General features: G+C 49.4%; 1 protein-coding gene across 15 annotated transcripts in view; it reads left to right on the top strand.

The window, feature by feature from the left end:
• dlg1b (discs large MAGUK scaffold protein 1b) overlaps nt 1-24,544 on the top strand; it is a 134,459-nt gene that overhangs the window by 51,227 nt on the left and 58,688 nt on the right. For 14 of the 15 annotated variants that reach the window (XM_075482515.1, XM_075482513.1, XM_075482520.1 and 11 more), the window contains one exon: nt 24,119-24,283. In XM_075482515.1, coding sequence (XP_075338630.1) covers nt 24,119-24,283 — 165 coding nt within the window. Of the gene's footprint in view, nt 1-16,200; nt 16,534-24,118; nt 24,284-24,544 lie in introns of those variants that run through there. The other variant, XM_075482523.1, reaches the window with a different exon arrangement.

Here is a 24,544-nt window from a genome sequence, read left to right as displayed (position 1 = left end):
GTACAAATGGAGCCGAAGTGGTTCAAGGTGAGGCACAGATGTCACATTAAACTGGTTCAGCCTTCGACTGATTTAAAAAAACATTGGTTATCTCCGATAAAACATGATTTACTCTAAAAATAGTTCAAAGCTAAGCTGCTCTGGCCTGTCGCTAACTGTCGGAGGAGGAGGAGGAGGAGGAGCATCCAGGCATGTGTAACAGAGATGAAGAGCGAGCTGCCAGCAGACAGCAGGGTGGCGAGGAGAACAGAAGGAGAGGAACAGAGAGGATGATGGGAAGGCGTGGGCAGGCAGGACAACAGAGGGGAGGCATAAAGAAGAGGAGGGACAGTAACTTTCTGTTGGAGGAATCGCCTGGTTGATGTGACCTTTGACCTTTGGTGAGGTGACGGCTCTATGGGATGCCTGGGAGTTCACCCGGCCGTTATCCAGCGAAAGTTTGTCGGATCTGTGAAGAAGAAGAAAAAAGATACTGTATTGATCCCGAAGGAAATTCAAGAAGCTGGTCAGATTCATACGTTTGTTTTCTTTCTTCAGCGTAGTTCTGGAGGGCGCCCACAGCTGTGCCCACATCTGTGCCCACATCTGTGCCCACATCTGTGCCCACATCTGTGCCCACAGCTGAACCCACATCTGTGCCCACATCTGTGCCCACATCTGTGCCCACAGCTGAACCCACATCTGTGCCCACATCTGTGCCCACAGCTGAACCCACATCTGTGCCCACATCTGTGCCCACAGCTGTACCCACATCTGTGCCCACAGCTGTACCCACATCTGTGCCCACATCTGTGCCCACATCTGTGCCCACATCTGTGCCCACAGCTGTACCCACATCTGTGCCTACAGCTGAACCCACAGCTGTACCCACATCTGTGCCCACATCTGAACCCACATCTGTGCCCACATCTGTGCCCACATCTGTACCCACAGCTGAACCCACATCTGTGCCCACAGCTGTACCCACAGCTGAACCCACATCTGTGCCCACAGCTGAACCCACATCTGTGCCCACAGCTGAACCCACATCTGTGCCCACATCTGTGCCCACAGCTGAACCCACATCTGTGCCCACATCTGTGCCCACAGCTGAACCCACATCTGTGCCCACATCTGTGCCCACAGCTGTACCCACAGCTGAACCCACATCTGTGCCCACATCTGTGCCCACAGCTGAACCCACATCTGTGCCCACAGCTGTACCCACATCTGTGCCCACAGCTGTAGCCACAGCTGAACCCACATCTGTGCCCACATCTGTGCCCACAGCTGTGCCCACAGCTGTGCCCACAGCTGTACCCTAGGGCTGGGTAAAAAAATCGATTCAATCGATTTTGGATCGATTTCTTTTTAAATTTTGCAAAAGCGATTTGTCGGGCATGAGATCGTTTTTTTTTTTTTTTTTTCCCCATGAAGTTAACCCCGGTGGTCTCGTGCGTGATGCAACAGCGGCGCGTTTACGTCCGCTTGTCATTGAAGCGCACAAGCTTTCAATATGGCCAACGCAGGGAAAACCCCAACTTAAGTCTGAGGTCTGGAACCATTTTGGATTTAAAACAACAAAAGGACGAAGAGCTGGATGAAACCAAAGTGGTTTGCAAGATCTGCCAAGCAGAGCTCAGTTATTGTTGAAATATTCCAAACCTCAGAAACCACTTGACAAGGCATCACACTACGCTAAAGTTAGCTTCCGCTAACAAGCCGTCTGGGGCTAAACAAAAGAAACTGAGGGAGTCACTAACATTACGAGCCGATTCTCCGCGGGCCGGAAAGATAACTGAGGCCAACTTTAGTCTGCAAAGACTTACGCCAGTACTCGGTGGTGGAAAACGAAGGCTTCAAGCGGCTCGTTCATGTGCTCGATCCACGTGATGTTGCACAGTAAACACCTGACTGATGAGTGCGTACCCATGTTGGCTCGCCTGGAGAAGCCACACCTTTGTGTCCCAGGGACCAGTACTGAGTTAGAGAGGATGTTTCACTGCAAAAAGCAGCTGCCGAACCCCAGATCAGGCCAATGAGCTCCTTTTCCTGCACAATCTCACAATTACCAAGTGAGAAAAAAGTCACAACAACAGGCTTTAGATCGTTTAAGTTTACTTTTAGTTTGGTTACCATTATTCTTATCATTTTTGCACATTAAGAAACAAACAATGCCTTAATACAGTCTGCAGTGATGGAATGTTGTAGTTCACTTTCACTTTTATAGTTTTAAAACGGCACTTTTGAGACAGTTGTGTTCACAGCTGAAGTTTAAACTGTCCAATTCACAAGTTTGCCCTTAAAACCTGTTGTTGATGGTGAAAATAATACATAAAATAAAATACATTTGTATTTTGTAAAACAGTTGAGCCATTTTCATTATTTAAGAGCGGATTGAATCGTGATTAATCGATTCAGGACCTTATGAATCGAAATCGAATCGATTTAGGAAATTGGCCACGATACCCAGCCCTACTGAGCCCACAGCTGAACATATCAGGATTGTTTATATTTTAATGTATAAAACAGCTCTGTGAACATCCTCCAAGTGTGGATTCCATCACTTTTGCCTCATTTTGCAGCACTCTTCTTGAATCAGATAAATCTTTATTATCCACGTTTTTTACATCTTCTCTGACAGCTCAGGATTATCTGGATCAGTTTAAACCACAGTTTTCAGTTCAGAGTTGGGTTTGCTGGGTTTGTCTGCAGAGCTGCAGTTTTTCCTCCTCCTCTCTGATCCTCTGGCCTCTCACGCCCGTCTCCCCCGGGCCTCTCCCTCCTCACCCGTCTCTGTATCTGTATTCATGTGGATGGAGAATCTCTGCAGATCTGCAGCAGCTCTCTGCCCTGCTGAATAATGGATTCCCTCCGACATGAAGGGATGGAAGAATGAATTAAAGACGAAGAAACGTGCGTTTTTATTAAGATTGCATTCATTATTAAACTGGTATCTTATGGAGGTAAAATCAGAGGACAAACATTTCAGTTCTAGATCTTATTGGTTATTTTAAATGTCTGAGTTCAGCAGATCTCAGATAAATCTGCTGAGAAATCATTCATGGAGAAGAAATTCCAACATTTAGCGCATTTCTGCGCCTCTGGTAGAACCTGGAAGAACTTCAAGTAGAATATTGTTGTCATTTGACTTTAAATTAGTGATACACATTAAGAAAATAAATCTCCTGCTTATTAATCAATATCAACCATGATGGGTAGTTATAGGCCTCCTTGAATCTGGTTGTAAGTGATGGAGAGTTGAGGATCTCCGCCAACACCCGGCTCTTTTTCCACCAGGTACGGCTGCAACTGCCCGGCCGAGTCTATCCGATTTATTTCTGATGAATCCTCAGCAGCTAGGACCTCCCCCCTTCCCCCATGTATGAATGTTTCAGATTGTATCAGTGTTGATTAGCTGGAAGACAAAAAGGTTTGGAGTCAAACTGACCCAGGTGGTCTGAGCGAGCTCACAGATCCCAGAAAGTAACAGAACGATAACCGGAAAAAAGACCATCCTTGATGCAGAATATGTAAAAAAATATATGCAGATGTAGCGGTATAGAAAAAGAAAGACTTTTTACTGGAAACAACCTACATACATCCAAACAAAGGCAAAGGAAAACCGGTGAAATATGGGAAACCATCAGCGATGGAAATCAGGTGTGATACAGGAAGTTAACACAATAAAACATAAAAACTCAGACATCATGTTGTCCTTAATGTGCTTCTGCCTGAGTCCCTGTACTGTGATAACAGACAATAAAACAGGAAATAAGAGGCTTTATTAGTATTATTATAGTATTATTATTATTTTATCTGCATTAAAACACAGTTTATGAAAGCAGAGACAGCGGGAGAGAAGCTAACAGATGTTAGCACAGCTGGGTGTTAGCTTGGAAGCTAATAGCTGCTGTTCTGTAGCCCTGTTATCAGGATCAGGAGGGATGTTTGGAGATGAATATATTTTTTAACCCTAATTGTGGCTGTACTCATAATGTAAGTTTTTTTCTCTTTTTAAGTATTTATTATCTGATTACTCGATTGATTGATTGATTGATTGATGACCTAACAGGGCTCCAGAGTGCTACCCATCTTCTCAATGGTGCGCCTAAAAAAAATCTCAGGTTGCACCGGTGCAACCACCCGTTCGAGGAAAAAAAAAAAAAGTCTACGGGACTCTGAAAGTCTCCCTGGTTCAACAACAGACACACGTTAGATCCATATCGTGTTCTAAACCAATCAGAGATAGTGAAGGGCGGGACCCCCCTCTGATTGGCCCGTGTACGTTTGAACACGCGCTTGCTAGTCAGAGAGAGGTGATGAACCTCGGCCCGTCAGATAAACAGTGGATGTAGCCGCGGGTGATAAGATGAAAAGAACGATTGACAACTTTTTGGTTAATTTAAGGCCTGATACGTCCGAAAATAACCACAACCAATGCTCTGACACGGAGCCATCAACCTCCCACGTTATGTCAGGTCCTGGTCCGGAGCTAGCAACAGATAATGAGCTAGCATCCGGAGCTAGCATCAGATAATGAGCTAGCATCCGGAGCTAGCATCAGATAATGAGCCACATACGATCGACTCCGAGCCAGAACCAACTGAAATTAAAAGGGGTAAAGTGTATACATTTCTAAGAGAGTGGCTTGACCAGTTTACCTGGCTAAGATGCAGTAAAGCCGATAATATAATGCACTGCATTTACTGTAAAGTGTGGCAATAGTGCATTTGTGACTGGTTCTAATACATTTCGAATTGAAATGCAGAAAAAGCCCAACACATCTATGAAACACATCACCTGCTCAGTGTCCCCGCTGCCTTTCAGCGGCAGGCAGCAGCTGAAAGCACCTGATCGTTCAGGAATGCGTCAGTGTGTTCGGCCGTATCTGAGGAGAGGAAGACCGGTGAATATACTGAGATATATATTTAACCCAACTACAGGAGTTGGCCATCCGAGGGGCATGTGACTGCAATGGAGGATAGTCCATAAGACATTGAGATGTTCAGTTTGAAGCCCTTAAAACACTTGTAATTTTAATTTAGATTTTCTTTTTATTTAATTTATCTTGAGATGTTTTAAGTTTAAATTTCAGGCCAGTGAAGCACTTTAAGCACCAACACTTTTTCAGTAAGTTTCAGTAAGTAGTTAGTAAGTTAAGTTCAGTAAGTTTGTAGAATTGTGCTTCAAATAAAGAACTTTATTTTGACCAGATTGCTAGTTAATAGACATTTATGGACAGCGATTTTTAAATAAATAAAGTGAACCTGTAAAACTGTGGTGTTAAATGCAATGCGTTTGAAAATTTGGGTGCACCTAACTTTTGTGCTGGTGCACCTAAGAAAAAAAGTTAGGCGCACCAGTGCAACCAGTGTAAAAGTTAATCTGGAGCCCTGGCCTAAACAATCGTTTCCTGCAGCCCTACGCGAGCCGTATATCTTGGAATATAAATCTTTTCCATCTTAATGTCATTTGTTAACAAAGCTCAGTAAAACAGGACCTGGTGTAGCTGACTCAGCTGAACAGCAGGCAGCCGGACCGAGTTAAACAGCCGACTTTGACTCTTACGTGTGCGTTTCTGCCGCCGATTTTAGTTTGTTTGGCTAAAAATGGTCCAAAATGGTGGAGAAGGAAAAGCTGGATTTACAGAACTTACAGAAACACCAACCGCAGAAGTCAGAGAAATCTCCGACCGAGGACCAACAGGAAGTAAGATGCAGGAACAATGATGTGGTCAGCAGCAGGAACACCCACACCCCCCCCCCCCCCGGGCTTTGTTTCCTCGCAGCTGCGTTCGTGGTGGACGCCGTCGCCACAGGAAGTACTTGACGTTTCAATTGCTTCCCCACAAAGCTCCGGCTTCCTCCAGCTGCTCTCTGAAGGAGTCCTGGTCCGATCTGATCACCTGTTGGGCAGGTGGAGGACGTCCTGTGGCCTCAGCTGCATCAAATTAATTCAAAATGTATGTATAAAGCACATTAAAACAACCTCAGCTGACCAAAGTGCTTCACAACAGCAACTGCATCACATATCAAGAGAGTCATCAATAAAATAACAATAAGAATAACTTCCTCATAGATAAAGAAATCAAATTTGAGATAAAATTAGCAATAAAGTAATAATAACAGTAAGAGTAAAAGTAGCAAGCCAAGGTAAACTCCATTCAGCCAGGTCAGAGATACTCACTGCGAGGCTCCTCAACCTTTAATTGGCGGCTCGCACTCGCATAGTAGCTTATAACAATATGCTAACAACAACAATACATTTTTTCAAATAACATACAGCGAATACTTCACAGTTTTAAGTATTTTTATTAAGTATTAATTAAGGCTTCCTAAAGGGGGAACTGTTAAACCTGGCAACGCAGCCCGCTTAAACCGCAGTGCATGCTAGCTCCTTTAGCCAGCGCGAGATGCAGGCACAGTGGATTGGTTTATAATAAAAAAAGAGCAAAAACCAGCACAGAAACCATGCTCATCCTGAATGTCTCACTATGATTACAACAACAAACTACAAATACAACATGAAGAAAGTCGAGGACATACTCATCCCAGTCTTAAGGTAAATGTGGTCTGAATTGAAAATGTATTGGCTGTGTTGTTTCTTTTTTATATGTAGAAATGCATATTTGCTAAAGGGGACTCAGTATGTTGTGGTAAAAGTGGCTCTGGTGAAAAAAATAGTGAGTATGTCTGAGCTGGTGGAAGGCCAGAGAAAAGAGATCAGTGTCAGGCTCATGTTTTCACTTTTCTCTGTTATTGATCCATACGTCATAAAAAAGATTTTTTTTATTTACATTTCCTCAGCACGACTGTGCCTGTGAGCAGAGAGGATTGTGGGTAGGAAACGGCACTGTGTTGAGTTCCCCTCCCCCACCTCAGGGCGACGCCTCGCCATCTGGGTCCACGAACACGGGTGTCGCTGCCAGCCGCCCTGAGGGACACACACACCTGAGGTGGCTGCGTTTGTGTGGGCGTGGCCTCTCAGAGGCTGCGATTGTGTGGGCGTGGCCTCTCGGAGAGTGCGTATGTGTGGGCGTGGCCTCTCGGAGACTGCGCATGTGTGGGCGTGGCCTCTCAGAGACTGAGCATGTGTGGGCGTGGCCTCTCAGAGACAGCGTTTGTGTGGGCGTGGCCTCTCAGAGGCTGCGTATGTGTGGGCGTGGCCTCTCAGAGGCTGCGTATGTGTGGGCGTGGCCTCTCAGAGGCTGCGTATGTGTGGGCGTGGCCTCTCAGAGGCTGCGTATGTGTGGGCGTGGCCTCTCAGAGGCTGCGTATGTGTGGGCGTGGCCTCTCAGAGGCTGCGTATGTGTGGGCGTGGCCTCTCAGAGGCTGCGTATGTGTGGGCGTGGCCTCTCAGAGGCTGCGTATGTGTGGGCGTGGCCTCTCAGAGGCTGCGTATGTGTGGGCGTGGCCTCTCAGAGACAGCGTATGTGTGGGCGTGGCTTCTCAGAGACTGCGGATGTGTGGGCGTGGCCTCTCAGAGACTGCGGATGTGTGGGCGTGGCCTCTCAGAGGCTGCGTATGTGTGGGCGTGGCTTCTCAGAGACTGCGGATGTGTGGGCGTGGCCTCTCAGAGACTGCGGATGTGTGGGCGTGGCCTCTCAGAGGCTGCGTATGTGTGGGCGTGGCTTCTCAGAGACAGCGTATGTGTGGGCGTGGCTTCTCAGAGACTGCGTATGTGTGGGCGTGGCCTCTCAGAGACTGCGTATGTGTGGGCGTGGCCTCTCAGAGACTGCGTATGTGTGGGCGTGGCCTCAGAGACAGCGTTTGTGTGGGCGGGGCCTCTCGGAGACTGGTGATAGGATACCAGGAGGGTCCGGAGGGTTAAAGTGACGTCTGAAAACCTTCGTACCTCCATCACCGTCTTTTAAAGCGACACTATGCAACTTTCTCATGGTCATAAAATTGCTTGGCAATCATCAGATTGCTTGGCTGACCCGTTCTGATGAAAACGGTGACATTTCCATCTCCATCTGGTGGCCCTAGCCCGAAACAGCGCTTGCAACTTTGCCTGTGGCGCCGCGTGCTTTGTTTACCTCTGGAAGTCTCGCGACACACGAGAGCCGAGAACTACTGCTTCACGGCAGGTCTAAAGGGCTCTGAGCCGAGCCAGGGAGCCTGATAAGACACACCTCTCTCCATTAGCTGTCGACGGCTAAATTGAATGCGGTTAGCTTCTAGAGTAGTAACATATAATATGGCTAGACTGTCGCCTTATTTTCTACGGAGCTCCCCCTACAGCTTTGGGGTGTGTATTGCATGGTAAACAAACCCCGCATTACTGAAAGTTGCATAGTGCCGCTTTAACCAACACCTTTTAACTAACCTAACCATGTAGCTCATCTCATAGTATCTGCAGATGCCTTCACTCATAAGTGAAGCAAGGAGATTTGACATATTTGACCTTTTTTTTTTTTTAAATTTGACATATTTGACCTTTTTGAAATATTTTTTGAAATATTTGATATATTTGACCTTTGATCTGAGGTTGGACAAACACATTAACAATGTCATCAGGACTAGTTTTTTCCAGCTGCGTCTCCTGGCCAAAGTTAAAATGTTTTTAAGTAAGGAAAAAAATTTTAAGGAAAAAATCTATATCTTACCAAGTATATTTGTCTCATTGAGTATCTCATTACACTTAATATAAGATACAACTGCCTAACAAGTACCATTTCAGCCAGATATATGGACTTGTTTTAATACAATACATCTGGAATATCTTGTTAAATGAAAAAGTCTTGAAATCATCTTGTCTTGAGTCATATTTCACATGAAACAAGCTTTTTTTTTTTTTTTTTGAGGTTTTTAAGCTAATTTCAAGATCACTTTTATCTCAAAAGTCCCAAATATCACATTTTATTTCAAGAAATCTTGACAAGCCGATTTTCACTAGTTCCATTGGCAGGTTTTTTTTACTTATTTCAAGCAAAAACGTCTTTTATTTGTTGTTTTTTTTACTTATTTTTGGAGGGAATTTTTTTTCCAGTGCACCCAGTAGTATGATAACACTTTTATCTTATTTTATCTTATTTGATTTTGTTGTATTTTATTGCTTTCACTGTTCTTTTATTGTTTTTATTTGTTTTTACTTCTTCTTCTCTTTATTTATTACCTGCTGTAAAGCACTTTGGTACATCGTAATGATTGTCTGTAAAGGGTCTGTAGAAATAAAATACATTTACTGTAACATTCAGCTTCATTGGGACCCAACAGCTTAAAATCTGCTCAACTAATGATGATAAAAAGTAGAAAAATAATTCCACATATCAGAACATTTATCAAATCTCTGAATGATCTCACACATCAGCCAAACCATCTGATATTAGAACCTGATTAGACTATTTCAAAAAGCTTAAAAATAGCGTTATTTCTGCACATCGTGGATCAGTTTGGTTGAACTTGATTCTGTTAAGATAACCACTTCAGATCGAGTTTCTGACGGTTTTACTCAGGAAAGCTGAAGTTTGAGCTCCTCGGGGAAACGACGGGATTGAGTCTCGGACGGTGAATCTGACCTTGAGCCGCTCTTTAAAAGCCAAATTCAGAAGGTTTCACATGTTGGCTGTGAGGCATCGGCAGTCGGAGGTGTTCTCCACCTGAAATCAGAGCAGAAACGGCAGCTCGGAGTGGAAATCGGAGCAGAAACGGCAGCTCGGAGTGGAAATCGGAGCAGAAACGGCAGCTCAGAGTGGAAATCGGAGCAGAAACGGCAGCTCAGAGTGGAAATCGGAGCAGAAACGGCAGCTCGGAGTTGAAATCGGAGCAGAAACGGCAGCTCGGAGTGGAAATCGGAGCAGAAACGGCAGCTCAGAGTGGAAATCGGAGCAGAAACGGCAGCTCAGAGTGGAAATCGGAGCAGAAACGGCAGCTCGGAGTGGAAATCAGAGCAGAAACGGCAGCTCGGAGTGGAAATCGGAGCAGAAACGGCAGCTCTGAGTGGAAATCGGAGCAGAAACGGCAGGCCAGAGTGGAAATCAGAGCAGAAACGGCAGCTCGGAGTGGAAATCGGAGCAGAAACGGCAGCTCAGAGTGGAACTCGGAGCAGAAACGGCAGCTCTGAGTGGAAATCGGAGCAGAAACGGCAGCTCGGAGTGGAAATCGGAGCAGAAACGGCAGCTCGGAGTGGAAATCAGAGCAGAAACGGCAGCTCAGAGTGGAAATCAGAGCAGAAACGGCAGGCCAGAGTGGAAATCAGAGCAGAAACGGCAGGCCAGAGTGGAAATCAGAGCAGAAACGGCAGCTCGGAGTGGAAATCGGAGCAGATACGGCAGCTCTGAGTGGAAATCAGAGCAGAAACGGCAGCTCGGAGTGGAACTCAGAGCAGAAACGGCAGCTCGGAGTGGAAATCGGAGCAGATACGGCAGCTCAGAGTGGAAATCGGAGCAGAAACGGCAGCTCGGAGTGGAAATCGGAGCAGAAACGGCAGCTCGTAGTGGAAATCGGAGCAGAAACGGCAGCTCGGAGTGGAACTCAGAGCAGAAACGGCAGCTCGGAGTGGAAATCGGAGCAGATACGGCAGCTCAGAGTGGAAATCGGAGCAGAAACGGCAGCTCGGAGTGGAAATCGGAGCAGAAACGGCAGCTCGTAGTGGAAATCGGAGCAGAAACGGCAGCTCAGAGTGGAAATCGGAGCAGAAACGGCGGCTCGTAGTGGAAATCGGAGCAGAAACGGCAGCTCAGAGTGGAAATCGGAGCAGAAACGGCAGCTCAGAGTGGAAATCAGAGCAGAAACGGCAGCTCAGAGTCGGTGCTGTGGAGGAGCTCCGTCTGTCTGGTGGTGGTCTGCTGCCCCCTGCTGCTGCTCTGTGGAAGTGCAGCAGGAGGACTTCCACACCTTCCCTCTCTGCGTTAACTCAGCAGTGTTTGTGTGAAAGTGAAAGAGAAACCACCATCTTTAACTTCAGCCTGTCTGGATGGTTGTGGTCACATGACCAGTGGAGCCCAGCAGGGGGCGCCACCTCCACAACGCACACATTTACAGATCTCACACACAACACGGTGAGGTCCGTATGAGCCTTTTATCTTACTTTGGTCCTGATGAACTATCAGTACGGGGGGGGGGTGGAATACAGCTGGAGTCACATGACCACTTTTAGAGATATTTAGTTCTTTTTTCGTACCACAGAAACAGAAGTAGAGCTGGTTTTAGGGGCAGTTTCATTCCCAAACAGGCGGTGGTCATGAGTCATGTGATGTGATGTTCGGGTTGTTAAGACGCCACAGACTGAAGTAACGACTCCTGCGTCACGTTTTGTTTTTGTAGTAACAGGTCGCCATCAGAACCAGGACCAGGAAGAAACCTCCATAAGAACCAGGTCCAGGACCAGGAAGAAACCTCCATCAGAATCAGAACCAGAAAGAAACCTCCATCAGAACCAGGACCAGGAAGCAACCTCCATCAGAACCAGAACCAGAAAGAAACCTCCATCAGAACCAGGACCAGGAAGCAACCTCCATCAGAACCAGAACCGGGACCAGGAAGAAACCTCCATCAGAACCAGAACCAGGAAGAAACCTCCATCAGAACCAGGACCAGGACCAGGAAGAAACCGCCATCAGAACCAGGACCAGGAAGAAACCTCCATCAGAACCAGAACCGGGACCAGGAAGAAACCTCCATCAGAACCAGGACCAGGAAGAAACCTCCATCAGAACCAGGACCAGGAAGAAACCTCCATCAGAACCAGAACCAGGAGGAAACCTCCATCAGAACCAGAACCGGGACCAGGAAGAAACCTCCATCAGAACCGGGACCAGGAAGAAACCTCCATCAGAACCGGGACCAGGAAGAAACCTCCATCAGAACCAGGACCAGGAAGAAACCTCCATCAGAACCAGGACCAGGAAGAAACCTCAATCAGAACCAGGACCAGGAAGAAACCTCCATCAGAACCAGGAACAGGAAGAAACCTCCATCAGAACCAGGAACAGGAAGAAACCTCCATCAGAACCAGAACCGGGACCAGGAAGAAACCTCCATCAGAACCAGAACCGGGACCAGGACCAGGAAGAAACCTCCATCAGAACAGTCCCTTTTCCTAACGGATACATGTTGCTATGGATACTTACTGCTACATGTTGCTATGGATACTTAATGCTACATGTTGCTATGGATACTTAATGCTACATGTTGCTATGGATACTTAATTAATGCTTTGGTCGGCTGCCTCTTCAGTTCTCACATTTCATCCCGTCTCTTCACCCTGAATGAGTAACGCACGGCATGACTAACCCGGCAGAACGGACGGGTTCTGGAGGGTTCTGACCTACAGAAACGGACCTGTTGGAACCCGGCAGAACGGACGGGTTCTGACCCACAGAAACGGACCTGTTGGAACCCGGCAGAACAGACGGGTTCTGGAGGGATCTGACCCACAGAAACGGACCTGTTGGAACCCGGCAGAACGGACGGGTTCTGGAGGGTTCTGACCCACAGAAACGGACCTGTTGGAACCCGGCAGAACAGACGGGTTCTGGAGGGATCTGACCCACAGAAACGGACCTGTTGGAACCCGGCAGAACGGACGGGTTCTGGAGGGATCTGACCCACAGAAACGGACCTGTTGGAACCCGGCAGAACGGACGGGTTCTGGAGGGATCTGACCCACAGAAACGGACCTGTTGGAACCCGGCAGAACAGACGGGTTCTGGAGGGATCTGACCCATAGAAACGGACCTGTTGGAACCCAGCAGAACAGACGGGTTCTGACCCACAGAAACGGACCTGTTGGAACCCGGCAGAACAGACGGGTTCTGACCCACAGAAACGGACCTGTTGGAACCCGACAGAACAGACGGGTTCTGGAGGGATCTGACCCACAGAAACGGACCTGTTGGAACCCGGCAGAACAGACGGGTTCTGGAGGGATCTGACCCACAGAAACGGACCTGTTGGAACCCAGCAGAACAGACGGGTTCTGACCCACAGAAACGGACCTGTTGGAATCCAGCAGAACAGACGGGTTCTGACCCACAGAAACGGACCTGTTGGAATCCAGCAGAACAGACGGGTTCTGACCCACAGAAACGGACCTGTTGGAACCCGGCAGAACGGACGGGTTCTGGAGGGATCTGACCCACAGAAACGGACCTGTTGGAACCCGGCAGAACGGACGGGTTCTGGAGGGTTCTGACCCACAGAAACGGACCTGTTGGAACCCGGCAGAACAGACGGGTTCTGGAGGGATCTGACCTACAGAAACGGACCTGTTGGAACCCGGCAGAACGGACGGGTTCTGACCTACAGAAACGGACCTGTTGGAACCCGGCAGAACGGACGGGTTCTGGAGGGATCTGACCCACAGAAACGGACCTGTTGGAACCCGGCAGAACGGACGGGTTCTGGAGGGATCTGACCCACAGAAACGGACCTGTTGGAACCCGGCAGAACGGACGGGTTCTGGAGGGATCTGACCCACAGAAACGGACCTGTTGGAACCCGTCAGAACGGACGGGTTCTGGAGGGATCTGACCCACAGAAACGGACCTGTTGGAACCCGGCAGAACGGACGGGTTCTGGAGGGATCTGACCCACAGAAACGGACCTGTTGGAACCCGGCAGAACGGACGGGTTCTGGAGGGATCTGACCCACAGAAACGGACCTGTTGGAACCCGGCAGAACAGACGGGTTCTGGAGGGATCTGACCCATAGAAACGGACCTGTTGGAACCCAGCAGAACAGACGGGTTCTGACCCACAGAAACGGACCTGTTGGAACCCGGCAGAACAGACGGGTTCTGACCCACAGAAACGGACCTGTTGGAACCCAGCAGAACAGACGGGTTCTGGAGGGATCTGACCCACAGAAACGGACCTGTTGGAACCCGGCAGAACAGACGGGTTCTGGAGGGATCTGACCCACAGAAACGGACCTGTTGGTACCCGGCAGAACGGACGGGTTCTGGAGGGATCTGACCCACAGAAACGGACCTGTTGGAACCCGGCAGAACGGACGGGTTCTGGAGGGATCTGACCCACAGAAACGGACCTGTTGGAACCCGGCAGAACGGACGGGTTCTGGAGGGATCTGACCCACAGAAACGGACCTGTTGGAACCCGGCAGAACGGACGGGTTCTGACCCACAGAAACGGACCTGTTGGAATCCAGCAGAACAGACGGGTTCTGACCCACAGAAACGGACCTGTTGGAATCCAGCAGAACAGACGGGTTCTGACCCACAGAAACGGACCTGTTGGAACCCGGCAGAACGGACGGGTTCTGGAGGGATCTGACCCACAGAAACGGACCTGTTGGAACCCGGCAGAACGGACGGGTTCTGGAGGGTTCTGACCCACAGAAACGGACCTGTTGGAACCCGGCAGAACAGACGGGTTCTGGAGGGATCTGACCCACAGAAACGGACCTGTTGGAACCCGGCAGAACGGACGGGTTCTGGAGGGATCTGACCCACAGAAACGGACCTGTTGGAACCCGGCAGAACGGACGGGTTCTGGAGGGTTCTGACCCACAGAAACGGACCTGTTGGAACCCGGCAGAACAGACGGGTTCTGGAGGGATCTGACCCACAGAAACGGACCTGTTGGAACCCGGCAGAACGGACGGGTTCTGGAGGGATCTGACCCACAGAAACGGACCTGTTGGAACCCGGCAGAACGGACGGGTTCTGGAGGGTTCTGACCCACAGAAACGGACCTGTTGGAACCCGGCAGAACAGACGGGTTCTGGAGGGATCTGACCCACAGAAACGGACCTGTTGGAACCCGGCAGAACGGACGGGTTCTGGAGGGATCTGACCCACAGAAACGGACCTGTTGGAACCCGGCAGAACGGACGGGTTCTGGAGGGATCTGACCCACAGAAACGGACCTGTTGGAACCCGGCAGAACGGACGGGTTCTGGAGGGTTCTGACCCACAGAAACGGACCTGTTGGAACCCGGCAGAACAGACGGGTTCTGGAGGGATCTGACCCACAGAAACGGACCTGTTGGAACCCGGCAGAACGGACGGGTTCTGGAGGGATCTGACCCACAGAAACGGACCTGTTGGAACCCGGCAGAACGGACGGGTTCTGGAGGGTTCTGACCCACAGAAACGGACCTGTTGGAACCCGGCAGAACAGACGGGTTCTGGAGGGATCTGACCCACAGAAACGGACCTGTTGGAACCCGGCAGAACAGACGGGTTCTGGAGGGATCTGACCCACAGAAACGGACCTGTTGGAACCCGGCAGAACAGACGGGTTCTGGAGAACCCGGTTCTTCTAGGCACTTAATTAGTGCTGCTTTGGATACGTTGTTCTGGTCCGGTCTGCTATCCTGTTGGTTGGTTCCGGTCTCGGTCAGCCAGGCCTTTCCAGTCTCGGTTCTGGTCTCTTTTCCGGTCTCGGTTCTGGTCTCGGTTCCAGTCTCGGTTCTGGTCTCGGTTCTGCTCTGTTCCAGTCTCGGTTCTGGTCTCGTTTCCGGTTCTGGTCTCTGTTCTGGTTTCGGTTCCGGTCTCGGTTCTGGTCTCTGTTCTAGTCTCGGTTCTGGTCTCGTTTCCGGTTCTGGTCTCTGTTCTGGTTTCGGTTCCGGTCTCGGTTCTGGTCTCTGTTCTGGTCTCGGTTCTGGTCTCGTTTCCGGTTCTGGTCTCGGTTCCGGTTCTGGTCTCGGTTCTGGTCTCGGTTCCGGTCTCGGTTCTGGTCTCTGTTCTGGTCTCTGTTCCGGTTCTGGTCTCGGTTCCGGTCTCGGTTCCTGTCTCGGTTCTGGTCTCGTTTTCCTTGTGAAGCCGTAAACGGGCTCTCTTTATGCTACTTTCTGTGCCTCTGACGGAGCGGTTCTGATCCGGGTCGGTTCTGATCCGGGTCCCAAAGGTTCTCTTCCTGTTCTATAAATACCGTCTGACTCTGAGCCGGCCAATCAGACGCTGCGCTGTCTTCTTCTCTGCCAGTCGGCCCCTCCTCTTCCTGTTTCCTCCTCTTCCTCTGCCCTTCATCGCTCTTCCTCCCCTGAGGACCCCCCCTAAGATGAGTCATGTGACCGCCCCCCCCTGCAGATGAGTCATGTGACCGCCCCCCCTCCCCCCGGAGACCAATCACACCCCCACAGAGGAGACACAGAAGCACTCCAGCGCTGCTGCTCATCACTCAGAGCAGAGAAGAAGAGCAGGACGGAGGAGCCGCGGCGAGCGCCGAGAGGAGGTCAAGAGGGGGAGTCTAAGCTAACGGGGGGGGCTAAGCTAACGGGGGGGAGGCGGAGGGGGAGGGTCTCCCTGGATGAAGGCAGAGCTCTGGGACTCGTTTCCTCCCCGCCGCGATGGAGCGACTCGAGGAATGAGGGCGGATGGTGAGAGCAGGGAGCAGCAGCAGCAGCAGCGGCGGAGAGGCGGCGGGTGGAGGCGCAGGCGGAGGAGGAGGTGGAGCGGCGGGCGCCGGGCGGCGCGCCCGAAGCCGGCAGCGCGCCCTCAGGAGGCGGCTGGCGGCCCACTGCCCCGGCGCCGCCGACAAGATGTCCCCCAGCATGAAGAAGGTGGAGTGCTTCTCACCCATGCTGTGCCACTGCAAGGTGGCCTGCACCAACAGCACCATCTCCCTCATGTTCGGCTGCAAGGTGGGTGGAGGGGTCCGGAGGAGGGGTGGAGGGGTCCGGAGGAGGGGTCCGGAGGAGGGGTGGAGGGGTCCGGAGGAGGGGTGGAGGTGTCCGGAGGAGGGGTGGAGGGGTCCGGAGGAGGGTGGAGGCGTCCGGAGGAGGGGTGGAGGAGGGTGGAGGGGTCCGGAGGAGGGTGGAGGGGTCCGGTGGAGGGGTCCGGAGGAGGGGTCCGGAGGAGGGGTCCGGAGGAGGGTGGAGGGGTCCGGAGGAGGGGTGGAGGGGTCCGGAGGAGGGTGGAGGCGCCCGGAGGAGGGTGGAGGCGCCCGGAGGAGGGGTGGAGGGGTCCGGAGGAGGGGTGGAGGTGTTCGGAGGCGCCCGGAGGCATCCGGAGGAGGGTGGAGGCGCCCGGAGGAGGGTGGAGGCGTCCGGAGGGGTCCGGAGGAGGGGTGGAGGCGCCCGGAGGGGTCCGGAGGAGGGTGGAGGGGTCCGGAGGAGGGTGGAGGCGTCCGGAGGGGTCCGGAGGAGGGTGGAGGGGTCCGGAGGAGGGTGGAGGGGTCCGGAGGAGGGGTGGAGGTGTCCGGAGGGGTCCGGAGGAGGGTGGAGGGGTCCGGAGGAGGGTGGAGGCGTCCGGAGGGGTCCGGAGGAGGGTGGAGGGGTCCGGAGGAGGGGTGGAGGTGTCCGGAGGGGTCTTGAGGAGGGTGGAGGCGCCCGGAGGGGTCCGGAGGAGGGGTGGAGGTGTCCGGAGGGGTCCGGAGGAGGGTGGAGGCGCCCGGAGGCGTCCGGAGGAGGGGTGGAGGCGCCCTGAGGAGGGGTGGAGGCGCCCTGAGGAGGGGTGGAGGTGTCCGGAGGGGTCCGGAGGAGGGGTGGAGGCGCCCTGAGGAGGGGTGGAGGCGCCTTGAGGACGGGTGGAGGTGTCCGGAGGTGCCCAGAGGAGGGGTGGAGGCGCCTTGAGGAGGGGTGGAGGTATCCGCAGGAGGGTGGGTTTGTTGTCCTGAAAGTTTGCTCTGAAGTTATTCTGAAGTTATTTGGTGTTTTTTTTTTCTTCTGTTTAAAAAATATATATATATTTTGTGTTTATCTATTTTATTTTTTATTTATTTTTTCTTTTTGTGTTTTTTGTGTGTTTTATTTGTTTTATTTTGTGTTATTTCTGTTTTATTGGGTGGCTTTGGGTCAGATTTCCTGTTCATCTGCTGTAGATAGTTCTTTAGGCCTGATACTTCTTCTTCTGTCCTCCACTTGTCCAGTTTCCTCAAATGTTTCAGACTGAACCAGACTTCATAAAGAACACCAAGTGCATGTAGAGCCAGTTCATTTCCAGCCGAGCCGAACGTTTCTTTCAGATTTCTGAGCATTAAAAGCCGGACACGTTACAGCGATGTGAAGCCAAGGTTTACGTTTCTCTCTGTTTTTTACGTCTTGCTTTCTGAGGAACTCCGTCAGAAAGAAGCTGTGCTGCAGCAACGGGACAAAATGTTCTCCTGCTGCTCTGTTTGCCTTACATAACGAGCAGGAGTGTGCGTGAAGCAGGCAGGAGGCCGAGCAGCTGTGTGTGGGTGAGACGGCGAGACTCAGGAATCAGAAAACATCTCGTTCTGAGCCTGAAAAGGATGACGGTGCGCGCTGGGTCCGGCTGGCGCTGTATCCAGCTCTGAGCCTGTCAGACGTAGCCCAGGGGAAAGGGCTTCCTGCTCTGAGTCTGTCAGACGTGGTCCAGGGGAAAGGGCTTCCTGTTCTGAGCCTGTCATACGTACCCCAGGGAAAAGGGCTTAATTATCTGAGCCTGTTAGATGTAGCCCAGGGGAAAGGGCTTTCTTTCTCTGAGCCTGTCAGACGTAGCCCAGGGGAAAGGGCTTTCTGCTCTGAGCCTTTCAGACGTAGCCCAGGGGAAATGGCTTTCTTTCTCTGAGCCTGTCAGACGTAGCCCAGGGGAAAGGGCTTTCTTTCTCTGAGCCTGTCAGACGTAGCCCAGGGGAAGTGGCTTACAACTCTGAGCCTGTCAGACGTAGTCCAGGGGAAAGGGCTTTCTGTTATGAGCCTGTCAGACGTAGTCCAGGGGAAAGGGCTTCCTGTTCTGAGCCTGTCAGACGTACCCCAGGGAAAAGGTCTTCTTGTTCTGACTCTGTCAGACGTACCCCAGGGAAAAGGGCTTAATTATCTGAGCCTGTCAGACGTAGCCCAGGGGAAAGGGCTTTTCCTGCTCTAAGCCTGTCAGACGTAGCCCAGGGGAAAGGGCTTACTGATCTGAGCCTGTCAGACGTAGTCCAGGGGAAAGGGCTTTCCTTCTCTGAGCCTGTCAGACGTAGTCCAGGGGAAAGGGCTTTCTTTCTCTGAGCCTGTCAGACGTAGTCCAGGGGAAAGGGCTTCTGCTCTGAGCCTGTCAGACGTAGCCCATGGGACAGAGCTTCCTACCCAGAGCCTGTCAGACGTAGCCCAGGGGAAAAGGTTTTGTTTACTGCTCTGAACCTGTCAGACATAGCCCAGGGGAAAAGGTTTTGTGTACTGCCCAGAGCCTGTCAGACGTAGCCCAGGGGACAGAGCTTCCTGCCCAGAGCCTGTTTTCAAAACAAAAGCACCAATTGTATGGTAATGGCTTTCCCTATGATAAAAGGCAACGGGTATTTTATTTTGTGAAAATAACAGGAAGTGCGTTAGCTCACTGCGGCTAGCTTTAGTAGCGCCAAATTCGTGGGAACAAAATTGTAAACAGCCGGTATTTTGTCAGGTTTTCAACACGTTGGGGATCTAAACGACTACTTTCTCACCTGAAAATGTTTCAAATGTTGCTAAAGTTTACAGAGTTTAGAGCTTAAGAGAAATCAGCTTCAGGCCGGCTGATTTCGGCTCGGGCAGGAGCCAAATGCATTGTGGGTAAACGCTCTGCATACTGTCTGATCGATGAGTATGTAGTATGTAGCAGTGGGCCGAGGATTGAGCCCTGTGGAACCCCATAAAGGAACAGCTGGAGAAGACCAGCTGACTAAAGAGCGTTACGGTAATCCAGCCGAGCTGTAACGAAGGCATGAATTAAAGTTTCAGGATCTGGTTTTAAAAGAATTATCTTCATCTTTGCCTGATAGAAACAGGACTCGACCTGGCGATCTAACTTAAGATCACCGTCTATTATAAAACCCTAATTAGAGATTTTGTGCTTCAAATAAGACGTCAAGGGGCCCAGATCAATAAGGGATGTTTCACAGGGGCTGCTGGGACAAAACACCATCACTTCTGTTTTATTATCGTTAAAATTTAAAGTTTTATTTTTGTTTATTTTTTTGTTTGTTTTTGTTTGTTTTTTGTTTTTTATTTTTGTTTATTTTTTTGTTTTTTTTGTGTGTTTTTTCTGTTTTATTTATTTATTTTTTGTGTGTTTTTTGTGTTTTTTATATTTTATTTTGTGTTTTTTGTGTGTTTTTTATATTTTATTTTGTGTTTTTTGTGTGTTTTTTATATTTTATTTTGTTTTTTTTTTGTGTGTTTTTTCTGTTTTATTTTGTGTTTTTTTATATTTTTTTTGTGTGTTTTTTCTGTTTTATTTATTTTTTTGGTGTGTTTTTTGTGTGTTTTTTTATATTTTATTTTGTGTTTTTTTTATGTTTAATTTTGTCCTAGATTCAGTCCTTTTATGAGAGTTTATATTCAGTCAGATTCGTCCCGTTCTGGTCATTTCTCTCCACTCTAAAACACGACCGTCGGCTGATTTAAAAACATCCATTTCTGTGTTTTCTTTGTGAACACGGACCTGTTTCTCTAAAGTTGGGGGGCGACTGGTCCCGTACCTTCTGAGAACTGACGTCGGCGGTTTTAAACTTTTAAACCGTATTTATGTCCTGAAAAGCCTCCAATCGGGCCTCATGTGGGAGTTCCTTCTGAAGGTCACCTGACTCTGAGTTCTGGCTCATAAACACCAAAGTGGTTTCTGGGTGATATTTAGTGATGCTGCAGGAGGAAGATGGATTTAATCAGCTCATGCCCTCATGCTTGGGGTGCAGAAACATATCGACGGGTGTTTTTATTTCGGGAAGCTTCAGAAATGAGGCGTTGATGAGACGAATTTTTTTTTAACAATTTTTATTTATTTGTTTTAGTTAACAATATTGACAACACAATGCAAGACAATCAACTCTGAATTGCAGAGTAGGAAAGAGAGAATAAACAAAACAAAAAAGAATCTAACTAACAAACAAACAAACAAAAAGGCGGTAATAGCCTCTACAGTCTGTATATAATTATATAAAATCAAGTTTTTCCTTATATGACAACCGTTTTCCCCATCTTTTAGCGAATAGGTCTTCTTTCACTTTCAACTTGTATGTGAGATGTTCCATCGCTGGTATATGAGACGAATGAGTTCTGATTCGCTCGGATAACGTGGCGAAGGAAACGTGGGTGAAACCAGGCGAAAAGCGGCTTGTGATGTCACACCATCAGGATACGAAGCCTCACGAAATGAGCAGGAACTCGAGTGGATGATTTAAATAAAAGAAGGAATGTAAAAGCTCAGCTCTGTTCCCATCTTCCTCCTCATCACACCCTGAATCATCCACAGGCCCATCCTGCTCCATCCTGCTCCATGCCTCTGTGGCGCTGCTCCTATTTATAGCAGCTTTTGGCAGGCAGGAGTCAGCCCGCCGCCTCCTCCTCCTCCGCCTCCCTGACAGCTCTCAGAGAATCGAGGAGGCGGCGGCTGTCTTCAGGCAGCATCAGTGGAAGCCTCCAACATCCACTCTTCCACAGTGAGTGGGCTCGCTGTCTGAAGGCCTTTGCTGTGGAACAATCTGCCTCTCCACGTCAGACAGGCTTCCTCTCTGTCTGTTAAAACATCTTAAAACATCTCTTCTCCCTGGCTTTTGACACGATGTGAGATGTTGAAATGAGAAATTGCTATTTTTAGTATTATTATTATTGTTTTAAATTATATAGCTGTTTTGTGCCTTTTTAATTTATTCTTGTCTTTTATTATTTTAAATTTCTTTGTTTCTATTTTTTGTACAGCACTTTGGTCAACTAAGGTTGTTGTAAAGTGCTTTATAAATAAAATTGGATTGAAGGGCTGTAGCCGTGCTGCGTTTACTGACTGCTCCGTTAATGTCAGCCCCGTGACGTGTAGCCGTGCTGCGTTCACTGACCGCTCCGTTAATGTCAGCCCCGTGACGTGTAGCCGTGCTGCGTTCACTGACTGCTCCGTTAATGTCAGCCCCGTGACGTGTAGCCGTGCTGCGTTTACTGACTGCTCCGTTAATGTCAGCCCCGTGACGTGTAGCCGTGCTGCGTTCACTGACTGCTCCGTTAATGTCAGCCCCGTGACGTGTAGCCGTGCTGCGTTCACTGACTGCTCCGTTAATGTCAGCCCCGTGACGTGTAGCCGTGCTGCGTTCACTGACCGCTCCGTTAATGTCAGCCTCGTGACGTGTAGCCGTGCTGCGTTCACTGACCGCTCCGTTAATGTCAGCCCCGTGACGTGTAGCTGCGCTGCTCTCGGTGTTTGGGTTTGGGGGGGGCGGGGGGGTCTGCTGTGGTGTCCCTTCTTTAATGTACAGAACATGTCCTTAAATCACATGCACGTTATCGGCATTGATAAAAGATAAAAGCTGATATTTGGGCACCTGGTTCGGTGTGAAGTGGATTTATAGTTGAGCAGATGTTTGTTCCGAGGGGTCGAACAGCTGGCGAAACCTGGACCCGATCGGTCCAAAGGTCCTCAGCTCTGCCGCAGCTTCGGTGATTCTTTCCTTTCTGAGTCCAAGGACAAAGGTTACGTTGACACTTTAGTTCTTTTTAGTTCTTTAATGCCAACATGGTTCCTCGTGTCACCTAAAGTATTCATAAATTCATAAAGTTGGATCAGATGTCTGCTTAAAAATCCCCGAACGTATCACTAAAGTTATGTTTCCTCCATCACCTCCTTCTGTTTCTTCTTCTGCTGCCTCTTCATTATGTAAATAATGTAAATAACGAACAAACCAGTTAAACACAACTGCATCGTTTCTGTCTTAGTTACCGGATCTCAGCTCATTTAATAGTCGACCACAACATATTACCCCACAGACCGTAAAACTGGGACTTTCTGCCTCAGCATTCATCTGGTTTGGATCTTAACTAAGAGATTACTTTGTGTCTACAGGAAATCACACATCTGAACAAACATAGATGACATGTGGAATTCCTCAGGGTTCAACTCTGGGGCTTCATTCATTCAACATGTTCCCACTGGGTTTGAACACTCAAAGCAACTAACTATGGAAATCTGGGGATTGTAATCCTTCATAAACACTCGTTAACCTCCTGAACAGCTCGTTGTCTTTGTAGCCAAAGAAGAAGAGTTAAAGGTCTGCGCTCAGCTTCAGTTTGTAAAGTTAAAAACCACAAACGGGCCGGAAATCTGGGTTTATTATGGATTCTGAGCTGATCAGGTCAGTTATGAAGTCAGTGGATCATATCCTCCATCCTGAGGTCTCTGCTGGTTTCTGAAGCTTCAGGAACAGCTCTGCTTTCTGTCCTCAGTTAGAACCAAACATGGAGAAGCTGCTTCAGTTTTTATGGATCATATAGATATAAATGAAACCTGAAGACTGTCCTGTTAATCTTTGTGTTCTACGTTGAATCCTTTTGTCTTTGATTTGCACTTTATTCATTTTAAACTCCTCATTCCTTCTTCTTCTGTGGTGGTTGACCGGCTCTGAGTGGAGAATTAGTGCCACCTGCTGTTCAGTTACATTAAAAACAGGCAGATTTTTTTCCAGAAATGGTTGTTTTGGTCTAATTTGAGTATCTTTGTGTTTTTCACCTGTCAGACTGTGGTCGGGGCATTAAAACTCATCTCTTTGGTGTTTTTCATTGTCAGACTACGGTCGGGGCATTAAAACCAGTCTCTTTGGTGTTTTTCACCTGTCAGACTGCGGTCGGGGCAATAAATCTCATCTCTTTGTGTGTTTTTTTTACCTGTCAGACTCGGTCGGGGCATTGAAACTCGTCTCTTTGGTGTTTTTCACCTGTCAGACTGCAGTCGGGGCATTAAATCTCATCTATTTGTTGTTTTTCACCTGTCAGACTGCGGCCGGGGCATTAAAACCCTGTCTCTTTGGTGTTTTTTACCTGTCAGACTGCGGTCGGGGCATAAAAACCCGTGTCTTTGGTGTTTTTCACCTGTCAGACTGCGGCCGGGGCATTAAAACCCGCCTCTTTGGTGTTTTTCACCTGTCAGACTGCGGCCGGGGCATTAAAACCCGTGTATTTGTTGTTTTTCACCTGTCAGACTGCGGTCGGGGCATTAAAACCCGTGTATTTGTTGTTTTTCACCTGTCAGACTGCGGTCGGGGCATTAAAACTCATCTATTTGTTGTTTTTCACCTGTCAGACTGCGGCCGGGGCATTAAAACCCTGTCTCTTTGGTGTTTTTTACCTGTCAGACTGCGGTCGGGGCATAAAAACCTGTTTTTTTGGTGTTTTTCACCTGTCAGACTGCGGCCGGGGCATTAAAACCCGTGTCCTTTGGTGTTTGTCACCTGTCAGACTGCGGCCGGGGCAATAAAACCCTCTTCTTTGGTGTTTTTCACCTGTCAGACTGCGGCCGGGGCATTAAAACCTTTCTCTTTGGTGTTTGCAGAAGTACCGGCACCACGATGAGGACTCGTCCCCCCAGGAGCAGAGCTCCCCTCAGCTCACAGAGGAGGCGGGGGGGCCCGAGCTGGTCCAGGTGGCGGAGAAGAACCTGTCCCAGATCGAGAACGTGCACGGATACGTCACCCACGCCCACATCTCACCTATGAAGGTAGGAGGCGGAGCTTCTCGTGCCCGTCCCGACTGATCCGTGTCCATCTGTTCATCTTCATGTGTGCACCTTTTGTTTTAAAACCACCTGACGCGCACGAACGCAGCGAGGATGGCGGCTGTTGCCCTGACGACGTTTCCTACATGTGACACATTCAAACGCCATCACACATCACACGCCTGCAGTCCAGGTTCATGTTGTTCATGAGCAAAGTTCTGATTTATGCTGCAGACAGAACCGCTCAGTGGAGCTCTGCTGCCA

The sequence above is a fragment of the Odontesthes bonariensis genome, chromosome 14 (assembly GCF_027942865.1).
Source record: "Odontesthes bonariensis isolate fOdoBon6 chromosome 14, fOdoBon6.hap1, whole genome shotgun sequence".
NCBI classification, from domain to species: Eukaryota; Metazoa; Chordata; class Actinopteri; order Atheriniformes; family Atherinopsidae; genus Odontesthes; species Odontesthes bonariensis.
The sequence above is the reverse complement of the archived record's forward strand: the minus strand, read 5'-3'. Positions and strand labels throughout refer to the sequence as shown.